The following is a 20,620-nucleotide window of genomic DNA, read 5'->3' as shown; positions in this document are numbered from 1 at the left end:
GTGTATGTGTGTGTGTATGTGTGTGTGTATGTGTGTGTATGTGTATGTATGTGTGTGTATGTGTGTGTGTGAGAGAGGGTAGGGCTCAAAACTAAGACAAGTTTCAGCTTACTTATGCAGGTTAGGCAAAGGCTCTGCACTGAGCCACACCCCCAATCCTGTGCTGCGGTTGTCTTTAATATTAAATAGGTGCATCAAACTGGTTCCTAGGTCTCAACTTTCGTCTGTAATTAATTTGAGTTTTCTTCAAAATGTTTTTTGTTGGTCTAGCTAACTATTTGTGTTTTCTAAGAATTAGGTTTTATCTTATAGACTTTCTCCATTTTTTTTTCTAGTTTGTGTCTTTTGTGTCCTCTCTTATTCTCTGACTGTCATGGCTTTACTCTGTTGTGCCCTCTCTAGTCCCTTCAATTGTAAAATAGGCTACTGATCTGAGCTCTTTTTTTGGTTTTGGTATAAGCTCTTACAGCTATGTGCCTCCGCCTCTTAGAAATGATTCTGCTGTGTTTTAGAAATCTCTTATCAGTTTTTATTCATTTTAAGTGCTTTCTTACTTCCCTTGTATTTTTTTTTTTACTTATTTGTTATTTTAAAGCAGGATATTTCATTTCCACAACGCTATGATGTCCCGGTTTTCCTTTGTTATTAACATCTAACTCGGATCTACTGGGATCCATGATGTTCCTCAAGGATGCCTGTCTTGGCAAAGCTCTTGACCTGGGTGGTTTTGTATCTCCCATTGCTGCGACTCTCTTCCCCTCTCAATGAAGTGACTTCCCAAGTACTTAAAGGGCTGGAACTTCATTCTCTACTTTATTTTCTCTGTCTCCACGCTGGAGTCATACATTCCAAAGCAGTGCCACAACCAGAGGAAACTGGAAATTTGCTGCATGTGCCCATGGAGGGTCGGCTCAGAAAGAGCCCAGGAAGACCTCACATTTACATTTACATCCCAGGCTGACTCTTGTCACAGAAGCTGTTTGTAGCCGTCAGAGTCAAAATTTTAAAACCTCAAATCATCAAATTCTGGGTTCCAGAGTTACTCCATTATTAGACTCAAATCTCTGTTTTCAACAAACCATCAAAAAGAATTTTGAAGAAAGGTGAGAGGTCATCCAGAATGGAAAAGAAAATAGTTGTCATATACTATGTGTGTATATATATGTGTGTGTGTGTGTGTGTGTGTGTGTGTGTGTGTATAAGTATATGTGTGTATATATGTATATATGTGTGTATGTCATATTATATCAGTAGATATATATACATCAGTAGATTTATACATCACTATATATATATAAATCAGTAGATTTGTACGTGAGTAGATACATATAAGTAAGTACACATGTATCGATACATATATCAATATATATGAAGAAAGAAGGGGTGGATATGTGACTCAGTGGTAGAGTTCTTGGCTAATAAAGGGAAGAAATAAGTCAATAGAACCTGTATATGAGAAGAGCCCATTGGTAGGTCTACTAGACAAAGACTTTAAAAGAGTCATCTTTGAAATGCTTAAAGAACTAATGGAGGATATAAAAGATGTTGGAAAATAGCTTATGGATAAAATGAAAGTGTCAATGAAGTGCCAGGAAAAAAAAACCTAAAAATAAACCCAAAATATCTGAAAAGTACAGACTTGAAATGAAAGTCTTACTAGAGAGTGTCTGAGGCATATTCGAGCAACCAGAAGAGAGGATCGGTGGTGAGCTTTAGAATGAGGGAGATTGTCAAGTCTGTGGAGCAGAAAGGAAATTCTCAAGAAAAGTGAACAGGCCTCAGAAGGCCATGAAGCATCATCAAGAGCAACACATGCACTTTGGGAGACTCAGGGGAGAGAGCAAAGGGAGTGAAGAACTTGACATAATATCTGGGGTGGGGGGCAAACTTCACACACTTGATCAATGAATATAAACATCCAAGAAGCTTAAACTCCAAGTAGGAGTTTAAGGCAGTAAGAAAAGAATGACTTATCAGATACAAAGGGGCCTTGATAAGTGTCCTGGTAGATTTCTTTTTAAAACTTAAGTCCAGAGGCAGAGGACTAATATAATCGAAGTGATTAAGGCAAACTAGTATCAGGCAAGAGGCCTCTACTTAACAGAACTGTTCCTTGAACATAAGGGAGAAACAAAGACATTACGGGAATCGACAAAAGCTGAGGATGCTCATCATCAGGAGCATCTGCCCTGAGAAGAGTGTCACAGGAACTCCTGAGAGTTAACATGGAGGATGATGGACAATAACTCAAAGCCATAAGAAAACACAAGCATTTCAGAAAAGGGACATACATGGACAACTGTTAAAAGCTAGTGTTACTGTAGCAACGGAGGGTGGCTCTGACTTCTGTTTTCTACAGAATTCGAAAAGCTAATACATTTTAAAGAAAAACAATTATTTGTCTAAAAGCTAGTATTACAATTTTGATGTGTGATTTCAAAGTTTCTTTTGCTATAGAATTTAAGAAATGGATACATTTAACATGTTAGTTAGAAGGATGGGAAGATGGCTCAACAGTTAAGAGCTCTGGCTGCTCTTCCGGAGGACCCAGATTCGATTCCCAGCAGCCACATAGCAGCTCATTACAGCCTGTAAGCTACAGTTCCAGGGAATTGAACAGCCTCTTCTGGCCTCATGGGTACTAGGCACATATGTGGCAGACAAGTTGCAAAACACCCATTCACATAAAGTAAAAAATTTTGAATATATAGTAGTTATGTTTTGAAATGATATATGGCCAGCCTTCTGTATTTACTTTTCCCACATCCATAAGTTCAGTCAGACATTGAAAATAAAGCTGTGCCTGTAGTAAGTATCTACATTCCTTTACTCCCTCTGGTGTCTTTAAAATGTCACATGACACATATTTACATAGAATTGCCATTGTGGTTGACATTAACAGCAACATAGGGATAGTTTCAGGAATACAGGAGGATATGCATAAGCCATATGCAAATACTATATTATTTTGTAGGAGGCAGTTAAGCATCAGGTTTTTGTGTCTATGGGAAGTCCTAGGGAAAGATATGGAGATACTAAGGAACACATGAGAATGGAGTTTTAAAAATTGTGTATGTGTGTGTTTGTGTGTATATGTGTATGTATGTGTGTATGTGTGTGTATGTGTGTGTGTGTGTTGTGTGTGGGTGTGGGTGTGTGTATATATGAGTGTGTATGGGTGTGCATGTGTGTCTATGGTGTGTGTGCATGTGTATATGTGTATATGTGTATATATGTGTATGTATTTGTGTATGTGTCCATATATGTGGTATGTGTATATGTGTGTCTGTATTGTGTGGTGTGCATGTGTCTATGTGTATGTATGCATATGTTGTGTGTGTATATGTGTGCATTGGTGTGTGTATATGTGTGTATGTATGTATGTGTGTGGTGTGTGTGCATGTGTATGTGTGTGTATGTGTCTGTATCTGTGTGCAGTGTGTGTGTATGTGTGTGTGTATTGTGTGGTGCATTTGTATACGTGTATGTGTGTGTGCATGTGTGATGTGTATTTTGTGTGTGTGTATGTACATGTAAGTATAGGTTCTCACAAAGGCCAGAAAAGAGCATTAGATCCTCTAGCGCTGATGGCTTGGGTTTCTTGCAAGGGCAGTACACCTTCTTAACACTGAGCAGTCTCTGCAGCTCAGGATGGAATCGCTGGGATGGAATGTTATGATGCTGGTAACTGGAAGGGGTGGGCACAGAGATATTAAAGGTGGAGATATTTTATGTCATTAAATTGGTACACATTCAAACAGTTTCGATTTTAGGAACTGAAATACAGCATTCTCAGTAACCACCAAGAGAAAAAATAAGCAAATACCAAATAAATGAGAAGAGTATTTAACATTTCGCTACAAAAAAAAAAATCCTCCAGACACACACATAGATGATTATTGGAAAATTCGAGAACACAAATGTGTATGGATAGAGAAAATGGATCCAAAAATGGGGAACACCTTTGTCCGTGATTTCTTTTAACAAACTTGGATAAAACTCTGCAAACAAGAGACAGAGATCTGGCAGAGTGGACTTTACCAAAACCAACACAGCCCCACTTCATGTTCTTTGCACGAGACTCACTTTAGATCTAAAGAAGGAAAAAAAAATAGGTTAACAATGCCATAATGAAAAAAAAAAAAAGATAGCCCATGAAAACAGGCAGAGGGACGGGGGTAGCTATGTTAACATCAGACAAAACAGGCCTTAATCTTAAAGTAGAGAAACCAAGAAGAGCATTATATATCAATGGGAGGCTCCATACCTCATGAGTGTCATGGTTCTAGGACCATGCCCACCCAGCAATAGTCCATCGAAATGTTTGTGATTTTAGTTTTGCTCTGAGATGGGGCCTTTTTCTACAGCTCAGGCTTGCCTCGAACTCTCGAGCCTCCTGCCTCCATCTCCCATCAGCTGAGATCACAGACACAGACCTCCCGGCACAGCCTCGGTTCACTGTCCAGCCTGATTTGTTGAAAGAAGGCTCCATCAGCGTATGAGTACCAGGAGGTGAACATTGGAGGTTGTTATCTTGGAACAACTGCGGCTGTCTAACTGCCAATGTTTTGTTGTTGTTGTTGTTGTTGTTGTTGTTGTTGTTTGGTTTTTTTCCTTTAGGTGTTTCCTGAAGTTTGCGGTTGCTTTCTTTTTTCTATGTGGATAGTTTTAGAATTCTCATTACAAGTTAGATTTCCCAACTGGTGGACTTCACATACTTCACATGGGTGTGCCTACTTCATTCTATTTTCCTGGTGATAAGGCGCTTTCATGCTCTGCCACACAAGGTCCCTCTGTCATTTCTTTGTTTTTCCTGAGGCCACCTGTCTTTCTCTTATGCTTGCACTGCTCTCCATGATCTACTCTCTGTCCCTTGGATGTTCTTACCATCTGTATCAACAATTGCTCGGGTATAGTTCATCTCATCTTTTTGGAATAAACTTATTTCGTTTGAGACAGGATCTTGCTTTGGAGCCCAGCTGGTCTTGAACGGGTGGCTCCTGTCTCAGATGCCCAAATGCTGGGATTGCAAGTGTGTATGTCCTACCTGATCTCTTCCATCCTTAATATCAAATACACTGTTCGCTGACTCCATTCATTTTTCAACTATAACAATGTAACGTCTAAAATCTGAAGTACATGCTGTTGCAATTTCCCAGGGAACAGATTTGGACAGAGTGTCTCCGGGATCCTAATCACCATTGCTCTAGTGTCTGTTACTTCTTGTCTAGGGGTCTCGTTTGTATCCACAGTGGGCAAAGAGCTGCCCTCAATCTGCCAGAAATTGATGGAAAGTCATATTAAAGACCACTGTGTCAGCCAGGCAGTGGTGACACACACCTTTAATTCCAGCACTTGGGAGGCAGAGGCAGGTGGATTTCTGAGTTCGAGGCCAGCCTGGTCTACAGAGTGAGTTCCAGGACAGCAGGGCTACACAGAAAAACCCTGTCTCGAAAAACCAATAATAATAATAATCACTGTGTCAGACTAGACCTGGCTCCACTCAGTCCATACCAATGCCCCATGTGAAGGAGAATCGGGCTACAGGGAGAAGGATATGCCCAGGGTCCCGCACTGGGGGTAGGACTGCCTGAGCAAAATGGTCATGTTTCTCCTTCCTCCTGTTCCCAGTGAAGATCCTGGAGCAGGATGTGTGAAGAGACACTGCTCCCTGGTGTCCCCAACACACACAAATGGGCCCATCTTTGTGTACCCCAACTTCAGGGAACAGAGAAGAGCTGGCTGCCTGAATCCAGCCTAGAGCTGAGCTCTTCAGACAACAGAGAGTGGGAGAGCCACGACTCCCCAGCGGGTGGGGGGCAACAACATGGGGTACGGCGGCCCCTGTTTCCCCAAGGGATTACAAGCTGTGTGTATCCCACCCTGGAAGGGCAGTGATATGGATGTGCCTACTCCATTCTATTTTCCTGGTGATAAGGTGGGGGAGGGGTGCCTATAATGACCCCCCCTCTTTTTGCAGGACATAAGGGTACATGACTACTAACAAGATGCTCCCAAGTTCTCTTTCTGTGCTCCTGCTTGGGGGGCTCTTGGGAGTCCTCCATGCCCAGCAGCAGGAAGTCCTCTCCCCTGACATCTCCACTGCTGACAGGAACAACAACTGTCCAGGTACCTGGATGGGAGAGAGTGGTACTCATAGGGTAAGGGTGGGCTCACATCCTAGCCCCCGACTGGGCATGCCCTGACGGATCTAATGTCTACCCTGCCCCCCAACCTCCAGAGAAGGCCGACTGCCCAATCAACGTGTATTTCGTGTTGGATACCTCAGAGAGCGTGGCCATGCAGTCCCCCACAGACAGCCTGCTTTATCATATGCAGCAGTTTGTACCACAGTTCATTAGCCAGCTGCAGAATGAATTCTACCTGGACCAGGTAGCCCTGAGCTGGCGCTACGGTGGTCTACACTTCTCGGATCAGGTGGAGGTGTTCAGCCCGCCAGGCAGCGACCGGGCCTCCTTCACGAAGAGCCTGCAGAGCATCCGCTCCTTCCGCAGGGGCACCTTCACTGACTGTGCGCTGGCCAACATGACGCAGCAGATCCGGCAGCACGTAGGCCGGGGTGTGGTCAACTTTGCCGTGGTCATCACCGACGGCCACGTCACAGGCAGTCCTTGTGGGGGCATCAAAATGCAGGCTGAGCGTGCCCGGGAGGAGGGCATCCGGCTCTTTGCTGTGGCCCCTAACAGGAACCTAAACGAACAAGGCCTGAGGGACATCGCCAATACCCCACATGAGCTCTACCGCAATAATTATGCCACCATGCGGCCCGACTCTACTGAGATTGACCAGGACACCATCAACCGCATCATCAAGGTCATGGTAAGCATGAGTGGTTCGAGCAGAGGCTAGGAGTATTGCCCACCCATCAGTGTGGCCACAGTCAGGGTTCAGTGTGCCCCTCTGTGAAAAAGGCAGTTTAAGGAGATTGGGGGTCAAGTCCTCTCATGGCCACGATTCCCTCCCAGACTTAGAAGGTGGCTCACAGGTCCCTAGGCTCAGGCTAATTTGGGTCTCTCTGTTTTCTGCAGAAACATGAAGCCTACGGAGAGGTGAGTTCCCCTGTCACTACGGCCCAATCTATGCTCCCTGGTGGCAACCAAGACTGTTGACCCAGCAGAGAGGACCAACGCCCAACTCCTGGCTTCCCAGGGCTTCACTTGAACAGGCCAGAACAGCAGCAGGATTTGAAGTCCACCTGCTCTGTTGGGCCTGAAACTCTTGAGCTTGGGTGAAACTCCGGTCTCCTGCAGTCAAACCCAGGCTATTTCGTTCCTCCCCAGGGCAGGGGGAAGGCTGACATAGCTTTATCTTCCAATCACAGGACTTCTGAAGAAATTGAGTCATGAACCAGACTGGGGGGTAGGGGTAGGGGCTTTATCCAACCCAAACTAGAAAGCATGTGCCTGTCTGTCATTGTTTGACTCGGCCTCGCTTATCCAGAATGTCTAGCTTAAGTCTCGCTTATCCAGAATGTGGCTGGACGATTTAACTGAATGCTGCCTCCCATTTGTCTAGTACCCTGTATCCGATCCTTCATTCCAGCTCTGCTTGTCCGTATGGGTGTCTGGGAACTTCCTCTGAGAGTCCAAAGTTATACCTGTCCCCAGTCCATATCCAGCTGGAGTCCTGTCCTACCAGTCTGACCTGCTGTCTGTCCACCTCATTTCAGTGCTACAAGGTGAGCTGCCTGGAGATTCCTGGACCCCACGGACCCAAGGGTTACCGAGGACAGAAGGTAAGATGCCTAGAGACCACACGGCCTATGTTTCAGGAAGCCCCTGTGTGAATTCCACGTGGAAGACCAGCTGGCCATGGATGGCCTTAGCGCTTCCAAACCTGGAGAAACTAAAATTCCGATTTTATCCACTTCCTCTTGAATGATATTATGAGAGAAGTAGGATATGCCGCTTAAAATACACTTGTGAAGTAAGCAGGCGTGCTCGCGTGGGGAAATAATATACACGATACGTTTCTGTCAATGACATGGTTGCCAAGCAACATGAGGCATTCGCTTGGAGGCTGACTTCATTCTAGGCTTTAAGGGCTCTGCTTGGGAAGGCTGCCTGGCATTTTTCTAACCACAGAGCTGCGTAGAATAAACCCTCTCCAATTCCACTACCGCGGTGTCTAAAACTAAGGATTTGTGTGTCAGAAACCAGAAGGGTGGGAAGAAGCTGAGACCAGTCACTCGGAGTGGCTTGTGGGAGTGCAGTGAGGTCTCCTACAGCACTGGGGGATGTCTCCTGCGCCAGCCACTCCTGGTCACGAGAATGCCCACCCTGTGACAGCTAGGCATGAATTTGCCACTCGGAGCTACCTTACCACTCATACAGCAGAGCGGTGATCCAGGCCCTGGGAGGCAGGAGCCATAGGGTCCTCCGGGCAGAGCGCAGCTGAGACCCACCAGGATATCTGTCCACTTATTCTGCTTGATCTCCCCACCTCCTCTCTCTTTTACCTCATGTTTTTTTCCCTTCTCCTCTGTCCTTCTGCATTTAAAGCAAAAGGATATTAATAAGCAAGCGCATTTATTTAGTAAGGCCCTGATATAAGATTTAAAACCTTACTTCCTGGGGAGTCTAATTTCATGGGGTTTTCCGAAGGCCCAGTCTTCCTAGTTCCCTCAATCCATGCCTTACCCATGTCCATCCCATTCGTGAGGAATTTCATGGCCCTGTGAATGCCATGCTGGAAGCGTGAGCTGTGGTCTGGGCTGTGGCACAAAGGCCCCAGCACCAACATCCCCTGATGAGAAGCAGCTCTGCCCATTTTCAGTGTGGCACCATGGAGAGCTGTCTATCAAGGCTCAGAGAAGTCATCAGAGCCTGTGGAAGGCCACCAAGTCCCTCTGGGGAAACTGATCCCATTCCAAGAAGTTCCCGCCTGGGGAGGGAGGACCAACAGCTTTTGTCATACCATCTCACCCAGGAGATGACAGGGTTCCTGTGCCTCAATTTACCCTTCTCCCCATCCTCTACTTTTAGGGTGCCAAGGGCAACATGGGTGAGCCAGGAGAGCCTGGACAGAAAGGACGACAGGTAAGGTACCCCCACATGGCCTCTGGCCCCTGGACCCCTGGATTTGATCCCTAACCAACTCTCCCTGCACCCAGGGCTGGAATCACACCTAAGGTTCTTTGTCCCTTCTTCACAGGGAGACCCCGGCATCGAAGGCCCCATTGGATTCCCAGGACCCAAGGCAAGTTCCCTACGCAGGGCTGGGATGGGGAAAGAGGAAGGGAGGGAGGTCAGTGTGGGGTAGTTTCCCATGATTCCCTTGGGGGTACTCACATCCCAGCCCCAGGGGCCAAAGAAGAGAAACACCTCTAGAGTTTGAAGGTCACCCCAAAACTGTGAACCCCTCCTCTATCAAGCACGTCTTCAGAACCAACATATGATTTCCAAGCATGATGTAGCCACTGTGTACCCCCTCAAGGCTGGGTCTTGGCTGTCTTTCGAATCCGTTTTATCCAGGGCTTCATTGCATCTGCCGACTTGCCCTTGGTCACCCTCCCGTCTTCTCCTTCTGCCCTTAGGGTGTGCCCGGCTTCAAGGGAGAGAAGGTAAGTCGTGATGTTGCCCAGGACACAGCTACTCCGTCCGCCTGACAGCACCACAGCCTCCCCGCAGCTCCTGGAGGCAGACCCAGGTTCCTCACCACGGGTCTTAGTTCTGCCCTCTGCGTTTTGGGCTGAGTGTCTTCATTTGCGCCCCAAAGTGTCTGTGAAGCTTGGAACCTCCACCAACACTTTGCTTTCCTCCCGCACAGGGTGAATTTGGATCGGATGGTCGGAAGGTGAGTCTGAAAGGGTGAGCGAGCCCTGCTCTGCTGCTCGGAAGGAACAAGGATCGGGACTAACCAGCGCCTTTTCTTTCTTCTCCAGGGAGTGCCTGGCCTGGCTGGCAAGAATGGAACAGATGGACAAAAGGTAGTCTCTAGTCCCACCCTGGCAGCCAGATGCCGCTGTGCTCCCCCCACATGCACATAATTATATTCACACAGATAGAGATGTATAAACATATACACACGCGCATGGTGAGAATATTCCATACCCATGCACCTGGTCTGGTCCATGGAGACAGAATGAAGCAAAATGGGAGTCACCTCACTTCCTGTGCTCTGTCTAAGGTGCAGCTGACCTAGACATTGTCATACGAGGGCCTGAGTGGTACTGTCACTGACTTCTTGTATGGACCCCAGATCTACACTCTGATATTCCATCTTCTCCTTTCAGGGCAAACTGGGCCGCATTGGGCCCCCTGGTTGCAAGGGAGACCCTGGAAGTCGGGTGAGTAACTCCGCCATCCTCACTGCCTATCGCATGACGTGAGACATCCATTCAGGGGACATGGATACCAGGCAGAGTTGGAAGCAAGTCTTTGGATTCTCTCTTCTGCCCAACCTCTCCCTGCTTGACCCTCAGCCATGTCTGGAGCTCTGCTAGTCTGGGGGGTCACAACCCGCTCCTAGCCCTAGGCTGGGAAGTTCTGAATCTTTGATGACCAAGCTTAGGCATGGCTCTTGCTGAGCCAGGATCTCACAGGCAGAATGAGCAGCAGCTCTGGGGTCCCTGCTCTGTGTCAGTGTTCCTGGCTCGAAGGGAGCATGGCCCACCTGTGGCATGCATTTAGCAGAGACTCAAGCAACCCAACAGCCTTTCTCACCTCCCACAGGGCCCCGATGGATACCCAGGAGAAGCTGGAAGCCCGGGCGAGCGAGGAGACCAGGGTGCCAAGGTAAGGACTTGGCCAGATACGGCTTGAGTCACTACCTTCAGGAATCTCTGCACTGGGGCTCCCCGTGCTAGCTTTAATTAGGGTGAGGGGACATCCCAGGCTGCAAAGCCCAGCAGGGAGGTCCTGGCCTCGCACTCACTATTCAAGAGCTGGTCACGTGTACCACAGCTTGCTCTCCTTCCCTTCCAAGCTCACAGAGACCTTGAGACCTTCCAAGCTCTAAACACTGTTCACAGCAGTTCCTAGTCCTTGAGGCCCTGGTGACCTTTTGCCCTTGGTAGCCCTAGACCTTCAGCCACGGAGTAGGGCATCCCTGTCCCTTCTCCCTTGAGCCCCTACCTAAGGCGCATCCCACTCTGACCAGTCCCTCGCTTAGGGCTCCTCTCCCAGAGAGTCCAGCAGACTTTACACTAGGCTCCTGGCTTGGTCTTTTGGGCACCTTGGCGAGGCCTTCCCCTGTTATCCCTGGATGACGCCAAGAACATAGGAGAACTTAGATGGCCCAGCCCCACTTCCCAGCCCCTGTCCAAAGCTGAAGTCACCCCTAACCCTTCCAGGGGGACTCTGGCCGTCCAGGACGCAGAGGACCACCAGGAGATCCTGGAGACAAAGGAAGCAAGGTGAGTCCCTGGCCTGCTCACTGCGGTTGCCCAGGATACTGTCCACACTGTCCTATGCCCTCAGGCATGTGAGGAGAGATGGGGAGACTGGCCAAGGGCGCCGTCGTGCACTAGGCCCTGCGCGTTCCTCAGCCGTGCACCCGGCCATGCTGAGTTCTTCCTGCCTTACACAGGGCTATCAAGGTAACAACGGAGCTCCTGGAAGTCCGGGACTAAAAGGAGGCAAGGGAGGGCCTGGCCCCCGTGGACCAAAAGGAGAGCCTGTGAGTTTAAACCGCACCCACACACCCTACGCCTCTCTGCCTGGACCAGGCCCCATCACCTTGGGCAGCAGAGCTGAGGACAGACCATTGACAAATGGCACTGGGGATGTACAGAGCCCTCTATTCCCAACCATCCCTTTCCCTAGCCCCCCCTGCAAGGCTCCCCCAGGGCTGAACTCGAGGTAAGGACCCCACCCCAGGGCTAATCTTTAGAAGAGACAGTCTGAGGAGGCCCAGTCAGGGAAGGAGCAGGAGCGACCACACTGACAGTCCAAGCCACATCGCAGTCACTGGCCAGGACTTACGGCCTGACCAGAAGCACCTACACACACACCTGACTGAGTCTTTGACTGGGGCAAACTGACATAATAGCAGTGTGAAGATAGAGCCAACAGCCCCAGACGGATATCAGGAAGGACTACCAGGCTCAGGGTCCTAAGGGAGAGCAGGCCCAGAAGTAGCCCATGCGGCCCTCCCAGCAGTGACGTTCCTCCTTCATCCAGGGACGCAGAGGAGACCCTGGGGCCAAGGGCAGCCCGGGCAGTGATGGTCCAAAGGGAGAGAAGGTAAGGTGCTCTAAGGAGCAAGGGGTTCTGCTCAGACATGTCTCCATAAGGCTGATGGGCCGATATCATCCTCATCCCCCAGAACAACAAAACTCTGAGGTCTCGCCACTGATGGGGATGGGGTGGGGAAGGTATCTGGGAAGGTAAGCCTCAGACAGGCAGGCTCCACTCCCAGCTGTCCCCGAGGCTTCTGGAAGGGTACCGCCCATCCTATGCCTGCCATGTATAGTGACAGAGCCTGCACACTGCCGCCATCTTGTAGCATCCCCGCTGCAGACATACGCATTCCTGTAGGCTATCACTGCCACAGATCTCAAGGATGGCGGTGGAGGAGCCTTCCTGTGAACTGCTTACGGTCCCTACCACAGAGTGGCCTCAGAGGGACCAAGGGTATAGGCCTGGAGAGCATGACCCTTCTGACATTAACCCTCCTATACCGATGTCTTTGTCCTGAGGGATTGAATACCTTGTTCCTCTAACCCTATCCTCACACCCCCCGAATACTGCTTCTGGAAGGGATGGGTCAAAATGGCTTCCCTGACCCAGACCTCACTAGACCTGTCTTCTCACAGGGAGACCCTGGTCCTGAGGGGCCGCGAGGCCTGGCTGGAGAAATTGGCAGTAAAGGAGCCCAGGTAGGCTCGGCAGATGCCAGGGAGGAGAGCTACACCCAGGACAGGAAGTATGTGAAGGGAGGGAGCTAGAGGAATCTGGGCCCAGTACCTCTCTTAACCTTCTCACAGACCCAGCCAAGGCAAGACCACGGCAGGGTAGTGGGCCCAGGGCAGCTTGATCTGCCCTGAACCATAGTACCCACAGGGCTGATGTTAGGACTCTGTGGGTACAATATTAGGCCACGGCACCCCATCCTCTGACCCCCATCTCCTTTCTTTGCAGGGAGACAGAGGTTTGCCTGGACCCAGAGGGCCCCAGGGGGCTCTTGGTGAGCCAGGAAAGCAGGTCAGTATCGGGACGCTTGAAGCCTTGAGGCCACAGGAGCATCCCGTCATCCTGTCCTCAGACTCCCATCCTCCCCTTATCGGTTCTCAGCCTCCAACCATTGTCCACCCTGCCCTCCACCTCTCCCGCCTGTTCCCTACCCTGGCCATGACTCTCCATCTTTCCTCTTTCCCTAACCCTTCATCAGCTCCCCACCCTGCCCCTTACCCCCATCCGCTCCTCACCTGCTCCCCGATTTCCCCACTCCACTCTCTCTAACTCTCCACCCACTCTGCACTCTGCCCCGACCCCCAACCCTCTCACCACCCACTCTTCACCTTGCCTCCCAAAGGCCTTCCCATTCCATCCCTGTTCTGTAAACCCCTACTCTGCCCCAGACTCCCTAGTCATTCCACATCCTACCCAATACAGACCCTTGCCTACCTACTTGGTAACTTTCCCAGTCCCTAGCCCCAGGCACATGGTGGCCCTACTGCCTAGACCTGCCGTCTTCTCAGAGCTGGTCAAATCAAGTTAGGGTCCTCACCTTCAGGTGACTAGGCCAGCTCTGACCCCTCTCTTGCCCTCAGGGATCTCGGGGAGACCCTGGTGATGCTGGGCCTCGAGGCGATTCAGGACAGCCAGGCCCTAAGGTATGTCCCCTTCCTCTCGGCTGTATGGGAAGGGATCTGAGGCAGTTGCCTGTGGAGGTGCCCACCAAGAGGGTGGCAGGAAAAAATTGGGAGCCTGGAGGAGAGAGGTCTCCCTGGAGCCTCCTATTCCCAGCTCCTAATGAGACTGGCCAGGGCCACAAGGCTCGACCTCTGAGTGTGGAGAACAGTGGGGAACCATGCAGTCTCTCTTCTACCCTTCCCAGCAATGACCTCCCTGGAAAGATGACAGGGTCTTGAGGGATGGACAGCCATGTGGGTACTGCATGGTCCCCATGGCCTCTCTAGTGTGTGCCGCAGGCCCGGGGTTATCTGGTACATCGTTCACACACACTCCATTCAAGAGGTGGGCAAGCAAGGCTAGGCTCACAGCCTCTGCCCCACCCTACACCAACACCCTGCACTATTGGGATACTTCCTTCCCCTCAGCCATTCCGACTAACTCAACCTTCCCCTTCAGGGAGATCCTGGAAGGCCTGGATTCAGCTACCCGGGACCCCGAGGGACGCCCGTAAGTCTGGCATGGGACAAGAACTCCCAGGAAAAGCCTGCAGGGGAGGGGCAAGGCTTTTGAAGTTCCTCCATGTGGGACTAGGAATAGGGAGGGGACGGGGGGGTCACCTGTCACTCGGTGCAAAGGTAGATCCAGCCAGCACCAGGAGATACCAGAGGTCAGACATAGCCCAGGACTGGGTCAGCGTGGCTCGGCATGTATGGGCTCAGTGACCTTACCTGGGGTATGTGTGAGCTCCCTATATGAATTCTGATATCCAGGAAATCGTGAGGGGTGATCTTAGCTCCAAGGTGGGCTTCTCTGCCAGTCTGTGGCTAAGCAACCTGTCCAACCTATGCTTGCTTCACAGGGTGAAAAAGGCGAGCCTGGCCCACCAGGCCCTGAGGTACTTACAATCTAATCCTAATCAGCCTTCCCCTGCTTGGGTGGTAGAAGTTCGGCATGCCTCGTCCACTGCGGGAACCGTCTTTTGGTCATTTACTCCAGGGCTGGCCACATGGGCCCCTGGCTGGGCTTTAAGTGCTGGTAGCTCCTGCCTTGTGCCCTTTTCCAAACAAACCCCAGGACTTTTCAGGGCTTTCCTGAAAATGCCCAGCATCCTTAGCAGATGCTCAACAATGTCAATGGTTTCTGTGGCACCTCTGAATCCCTGCTAGTCTGAGAAAGGCCGGTCTTGTAGTGTGGGACGGGGGTGTGTATACTACCCATTGCCCACAGCTAACGCGTGTCCTGTGTCATAGGGAGGCCGAGGAGACTTTGGTCTGAAAGGAGCACCCGGACGGAAGGGAGACAAAGGGGAGCCAGTGAGTGTCACCGTCCTATGTCCTGGGCAGTGGGCCTGGCACGTGAGGAGAGCCTAAGATGGCTGAAGAAACATCCGGCCTGCCTGGCGCCAGGCCCTTGAAGGGAATGGTCAGGCTCAGAAGCTTTCTCTGGTTCTTCACACCATCCTCAGCCAGCAAGCACCTCCTGTTGGCTCAGTGGCACAGACTAGACCCATATCATGTCCATTTCCACGTCCCTGGCACATGATGGTCATGTGGCTGCGTGGAGAACAGAAAGGGCAAGACAGCACATGTAACGGTGGATAGCAGATGTGGTGGGTGGGCAGATGGATGGGATTGGCAGTTCATTGAAGGGATGGTAGGTGGACGGCCAGGGAACGGATCGGTAGGTAGGCAGATTGGGCACATAAGAGTACCCAGATGGCCATTGGATGTCTCAGTGCGAGTTGTTCCAGTAGTGTCTTTGAGTGGACCTCGATGGCCTTCTACTCTCTCTTGCTTATGAGGCTCTGATAATAACCGCTCAAGACATTGCTAGGGCAGTGCCAGACTTGGGATGAAGTGGGTGATGCAGTACTTCACACCTACTCTACCCCCAGGAGAGACAGGGGGATCAATACCCCTATGAGACAGAGAGACCTCCCGGGACTATACTGAGCCTACTTCCCTCTTTCTCCTCAGGCTGATCCTGGTCCCCCTGGTGAACCTGGCCCTCGGGGGCCAAGAGGAGTCCCAGGACCCGAGGTGAGCCCATCTCTGTTCCTTTAGCCCACAGCTCCCAAGCCAGCCAGGCTAATGTATATGGAGCCTCCTGGTTCTGCACTTTAGTGGGCCCATGGGTCAGTATGTCCTGGTGGTACCAGGAGCAACTTGGTCTCAGAAGCCTCACCTCTTACTGTCATCCTTTGTCCTACAGGGAGAACCCGGTCCTCCAGGAGACCCTGGTCTCACGGTAGGTGTCGCCTATTGTGGAATCAGGATCCTGTTGATGAGTGTCCTTCTCTTTTTTAAAAATCAAAGACCAGGAGCATCAAGTACAGAGGGTTAGCCAGGGCGAAGTCAGAGAATGAGCTCAGCGGGCAAAGTTGGTAGGCCTAGGGTCATAGGTTGAAGTCAACAGGTTTGACGTTGGCAGAGACAAGGTCAGAATGAATGAATCAAAGTTGAAAGAGTTAAGTCCAGTTCAGAGGGCAAAGTCAGCAGTGGTAAGGACAAGGCCATAGGAGAGGGGTCACTGGGTATAGTTGGATGGGTAAAGGTCAGAGGGCAAAGTTGGACAGGTGTGTATCCAGCTCTACTCTATGTATGGGCATGGACATCAGCAGACATGGGGTGAAGGGACTCCTATGGAAGCTCTGAGGAAATAGTAGGTGCGCCCTGCCTAAATGCACCCACGGGGGTTGTGTTTTAGGAATGTGACGTCATGACCTATGTGAGGGAGACCTGTGGATGCTGCGGTGAGTTGGCAAAGGCTCAGTATGGCATCGGGATGGGTACATGGCCGCCAGAGGGATGGATCACTCACAGTATCTCCGGCCCTGTACCTTAAGCGCCTTCACAATCTCTACTCACTAACGACATTATCCTGAATGCCCTTCCAGACTGTGAGAAGCGCTGTGGAGCCCTGGATGTGGTCTTCGTCATTGACAGCTCTGAGAGTATTGGCTACACCAACTTCACCTTGGAGAAGAACTTTGTCATCAACGTGGTCAACAGGCTGGGCGCCATTGCCAAGGACCCCAAGTCTGAAACAGGTCAGTGAAAACCTAGGAGGACCACGAGGTAGAAACCAGAACCCTCCTTCTAGCCAGACTCATGGCTAGACTCATGACTCTGCCACACACCCCGTGATTCATTCCAGGTGGCCGAGCCATGGTGGACACTGTTCACGCTATTGTTCTCTTGTGTAGGCACACGTGTGGGTGTGGTGCAGTACAGCCACGAGGGCACCTTTGAGGCCATCCGGCTGGACGATGAGCGAGTCAACTCCCTGTCCAGTTTCAAGGAGGCTGTCAAAAATCTCGAATGGATCGCTGGTGGCACTTGGACGCCCTCTGCCCTCAAGTTCGCCTATAATCAACTCATCAAAGAGAGCCGGCGCCAGAAGACCCGGGTATTCGCAGTGGTCATCACGGACGGGCGCCATGACCCCCGAGATGATGACCTCAATCTTCGGGCACTGTGTGACCCAGATGTCACCGTGACAGCCATCGGCATCGGTGACATGTTCCACGAGACTCATGAGAGCGAGAACCTCTACTCCATCGCCTGCGACAAGCCGCAGCAGGTGCGCAACATGACGCTGTTCTCTGACCTGGTGGCTGAGAAGTTCATCGATGATATGGAAGACGTCCTTTGTCCAGGTGAGTGATTGGGACCCAGGCCTTTACCCTTAGAAGGCTGACTACCTAGAGCCCGGCAGGAACTAATAGAGATCTGGTCTCTTTTCTCTCTTCTAGACCCCCAGATCGTGTGCCCAGAACTTCCCTGCCAAACAGGTAACTGGGGTACCTGAAAACTCTAACCCAAGACAAGCCGAGCAGCCCAGCATCCTTCCTGTTCTAACAGGAATTGTGCAACCTCAAGGGTTTGTCAATGTGGAGGCACCTCCTTAGAGAGAAACCCTTGAAGTTCACCCCTGGCATGGTAGAGTCAGAGGCTCAGGGTGAGAACCGGCTCCTAAGAGCATGTAGTAGCAGCCTGAGCCCCTGCGGGGTACCATCTGGGCAGAGACTGCTAGCCTGGTAGTGCTTGGCTCTTGGCCATTGATCAAAAAGGCATTTCAACACAAAAGGAGACTCTTCCTAGAATCAGAAGTCTCCCTACCACTGGGTGCTTCCCTTTTCATTCCTGGGCTTCCAGGGGCTCTGTTGTGGGTAGACATAGCTAGAGCCATCCACTTGCCAAGGCCTGGCAAGCTCTGGTCAAAAGATAAAGCCCTAAAACTGATGGGCGGGATGGTTGCTCTTAGACATCTGGAGACAAGCACAGTGAGACCCACCATCAGTTGAGAGCTTTGCTTCTAACCCTGCAGCTGCCTTTGTGGCCTTCATAGTAAGAGGGTGGAACCAGAGCTGCTATACCCAAGGGAGGGTAGGAGGTGTCCCTGCTGTGCTGAGGGTCCCTGATGATGCTCCCCCAAGATGCTGCTGCAGAGTGCCTGGGCAAAAGCCTCAGGAAGATGTCCTGGGCCCTCTGGGGCCATTCACTCCCCTCTGCAAGCCCTACTCACGCAGCAGTGTTGAGTAGGAGCTGGGCCAGTTCTGCATGGTGGGGCTACTGTAGAGATGGGGCCACAGGTAGTAGTCCTCATAGCCTGCACTGTATAGCTACAGCTTCCTAAAGCTTCCGCTGCTCCTTGATCCCTCCCAAAGACAAGGTGGCCCACTGAGCGTGTGCACAGGCTCGGAGCCACCTGACAGAAGGGACCGTGTGGCTTGGGAGTTCAGGGTATCATACTAATCAAACAGAGATCACTACTAAGAAAACACTCTCAGGGCATGCCTTGGCCTCAGCCACCCAGTGAAGTTCTCTAGGAAGGATTGTGTGGGGCTCCTAGCACTAGCTTCAAGTCGCCAATTCTGGTATCTGTCAAAGACTAGAGTTCATGTCTGCAGTGAGACTTTATTAGCTACACCTTCAACCCTGGCTCCTGGCACCTTGACTGGGCATGGGTGATGGTATCCAACTCTAGCCCAGTATTGTAGAGCCTTAAGTGAGGTTTGTATAGGGGAGGTTGATTCCACAGATGGCTCCACCCCCTCCAGCCCAGAAGCCAGATTTTGATCTCTGAGTCTTGCTCTTCCTGATCATAGTCGCAAAGGTTCAAGTGTCTCCTCAACACGTCGTGCAGCTGTGGGTTTCTGGGTCTGTCTTTATGGAGGAGTAGCATGTTCCCCTTTTAGCGGCTGAACTTTGGTATCAGGGAAGGAAGATATTGGATCTTGTCACATGCTTGCTCTGTGGGTGACGCCTTGTGAGGCTTCATCAGCTACGAAAGCAATGGTTGGCTGTGTTGCTTTTCTATTGTTGAGTAAGCCCCGTGTCTCTGAGGCAGAGCCCTTGGCTCACGGGCTACCTCAGTTATGCCCGCTGAATTCTAGTGTTATGGAGAGTTCATTTCTGGGTTCAAAGAGCCGTCCTCTGCATCTTCCTTTCTGGTGACGTCTGTGTCTGACTTGTATAGGGTGACGCTAGGTGATAGGGTATGGAGGCTCCCAGGATGGGATGCAGGGTCAGACGGTCTCCACTTTTGGACACACCAACTCTGGAGGGTGGCAAGATCAAGAGGAAATGGGGGATCTCAACCTACTCTGAGGCCTCAGGACCCCACAAAGCATAGCGGTCCTTACAAGGTCCCCTCCACCTTCTGCATCTCCCTAACCCCCTTCTTTTGATCATAAAGCACATTTGCATTTACTGCTATATGAAATTTCAAGGTAAATTAGACACGGGGCTGGGGTGGGGGAGGTATAGTGACCTTAGATAGTGTCTTTATAAATGAGGTCTTGCAGTGAGCATCCTTGTGTGCATTTCCGATACAAATAGGGGGGTCAACAACACTACCAACTCTGGCCTAGCCTTGACCTTCTGAGTCAAGTGTTTACTGGGAAGGATTGTACCCTGTCTGCCTGGGTACCTTGGGCCTGCCCCAGGCCAGGGATAGTGTCCGTCATTAGGGACTACTGAGTGTGTCTGAGAAACTCAAGACTGTGGGAAGAAAATTAGTAATGACCATGGTACCAGAGACTGTGGAGAGAGCTGGGCATGGAGATGGAAAAAGAAGAGCCTCAGCTGGGGGCGGGGGGCGCATGCTGTTAATCCCAGCACTTGGGAGGCAGAGGCAGGCGGATTTCTGAGTTCGAGGCCAGCCTGGTCTACAGAGTGAGTTCTAGGACAGCCAGGGCTACACAGAGAAACCCTGCCTCGAAAATACAAAAGAAAGAAAGAAAGAAAGAAAGAAAGAAAGAAAGAAAGAAAGAAAGAAAGAAAGAAAGAAAGAAGGGAGGGAGGGAGGGAGGGAGAGAGAGAGGAAGGAAGGAAGGAAGGAAGGAAGGAAGGAAGGAAGAAAAGAAAGAGAAGAGCCTCTAGAGCTGTTTTCAACCCATGGGGTGAGACCCCTTTGGTAGCCGGCGACCCTTTCACCAGAGACACCTGAGACTATAGGAAAGCACAGGCATTTTCATTATGATTCATGGCAGCAGTGGAATTACAGTTACAAACTAGCACTGAAATCATTTTACGGTTGGGGGTCAGCACAACATGAGGGACTGTATAAAGGGTCTCAGCATTAGGAAGGGTGAGGACCACTGCTTTAGGGCATCCTGAGGGAGGCCCAAGGTACTGACCCTGGGATAGACACCTCTGAGTTGCCTCATGCCTCATTGGTTACCAGAGAAAAGGGAGTGAGTTGGGCCATGATGACATCTACTGAGTCGTAGGCATACCCTTCCACTGCAGCAGACCCTGTGAGCCAGAAAGAGGGAACAATCAGAGAGAGAGAGA

At 50.6% G+C, this 20,620-nt stretch overlaps 1 protein-coding gene and 1 long non-coding RNA gene across 3 annotated transcripts in view; one reads left to right on the top strand and one right to left on the bottom strand.

Moving 5' to 3' along the window:
• Col6a2 (collagen type VI alpha 2 chain) overlaps positions 1-20,620 on the top strand; it is a 28,175-nt gene that overhangs the window by 2,589 nt on the left and 4,966 nt on the right. For both annotated transcript variants that reach the window (XM_031347218.1, XM_031347219.1), the window contains exons 2-27: positions 5,981-6,129; positions 6,242-6,840; positions 7,050-7,070; positions 7,691-7,756; positions 9,006-9,059; positions 9,175-9,219; positions 9,557-9,583; positions 9,790-9,816; positions 9,905-9,949; positions 10,256-10,309; positions 10,695-10,757; positions 11,315-11,377; positions 11,551-11,640; positions 12,144-12,206; positions 12,779-12,841; positions 13,104-13,166; positions 13,736-13,798; positions 14,277-14,327; positions 14,680-14,715; positions 15,071-15,133; positions 15,797-15,859; positions 16,032-16,067; positions 16,527-16,572; positions 16,717-16,869; positions 17,026-17,478; positions 17,575-17,613. In XM_031347218.1, coding sequence (XP_031203078.1) covers positions 5,994-6,129; positions 6,242-6,840; positions 7,050-7,070; positions 7,691-7,756; positions 9,006-9,059; positions 9,175-9,219; positions 9,557-9,583; positions 9,790-9,816; positions 9,905-9,949; positions 10,256-10,309; positions 10,695-10,757; positions 11,315-11,377; positions 11,551-11,640; positions 12,144-12,206; positions 12,779-12,841; positions 13,104-13,166; positions 13,736-13,798; positions 14,277-14,327; positions 14,680-14,715; positions 15,071-15,133; positions 15,797-15,859; positions 16,032-16,067; positions 16,527-16,572; positions 16,717-16,869; positions 17,026-17,478; positions 17,575-17,613 — 2,482 coding nt within the window. In that variant the 5' untranslated portion in view covers positions 5,981-5,993. The remainder of the gene's footprint in view (positions 1-5,980; positions 6,130-6,241; positions 6,841-7,049; positions 7,071-7,690; positions 7,757-9,005; positions 9,060-9,174; positions 9,220-9,556; positions 9,584-9,789; positions 9,817-9,904; positions 9,950-10,255; positions 10,310-10,694; positions 10,758-11,314; positions 11,378-11,550; positions 11,641-12,143; positions 12,207-12,778; positions 12,842-13,103; positions 13,167-13,735; positions 13,799-14,276; positions 14,328-14,679; positions 14,716-15,070; positions 15,134-15,796; positions 15,860-16,031; positions 16,068-16,526; positions 16,573-16,716; positions 16,870-17,025; positions 17,479-17,574; positions 17,614-20,620) is intronic.
• LOC116074558 overlaps positions 18,726-20,620 on the bottom strand; it is a 7,612-nt gene continuing 5,717 nt past the window's right edge. The window contains exon 2 of the long non-coding RNA XR_004112212.1: positions 18,726-19,382. This is a non-coding gene — a long non-coding RNA (uncharacterized LOC116074558). The remainder of the gene's footprint in view (positions 19,383-20,620) is intronic.

Source organism: Mastomys coucha, unplaced genomic scaffold, assembly GCF_008632895.1.
Source record: "Mastomys coucha isolate ucsf_1 unplaced genomic scaffold, UCSF_Mcou_1 pScaffold3, whole genome shotgun sequence".
Taxonomy (NCBI): domain Eukaryota; kingdom Metazoa; phylum Chordata; class Mammalia; order Rodentia; family Muridae; genus Mastomys; species Mastomys coucha.
Note: the sequence above shows the minus strand (reverse complement) of the source record. Positions and strands in the feature narration are given on the sequence as shown.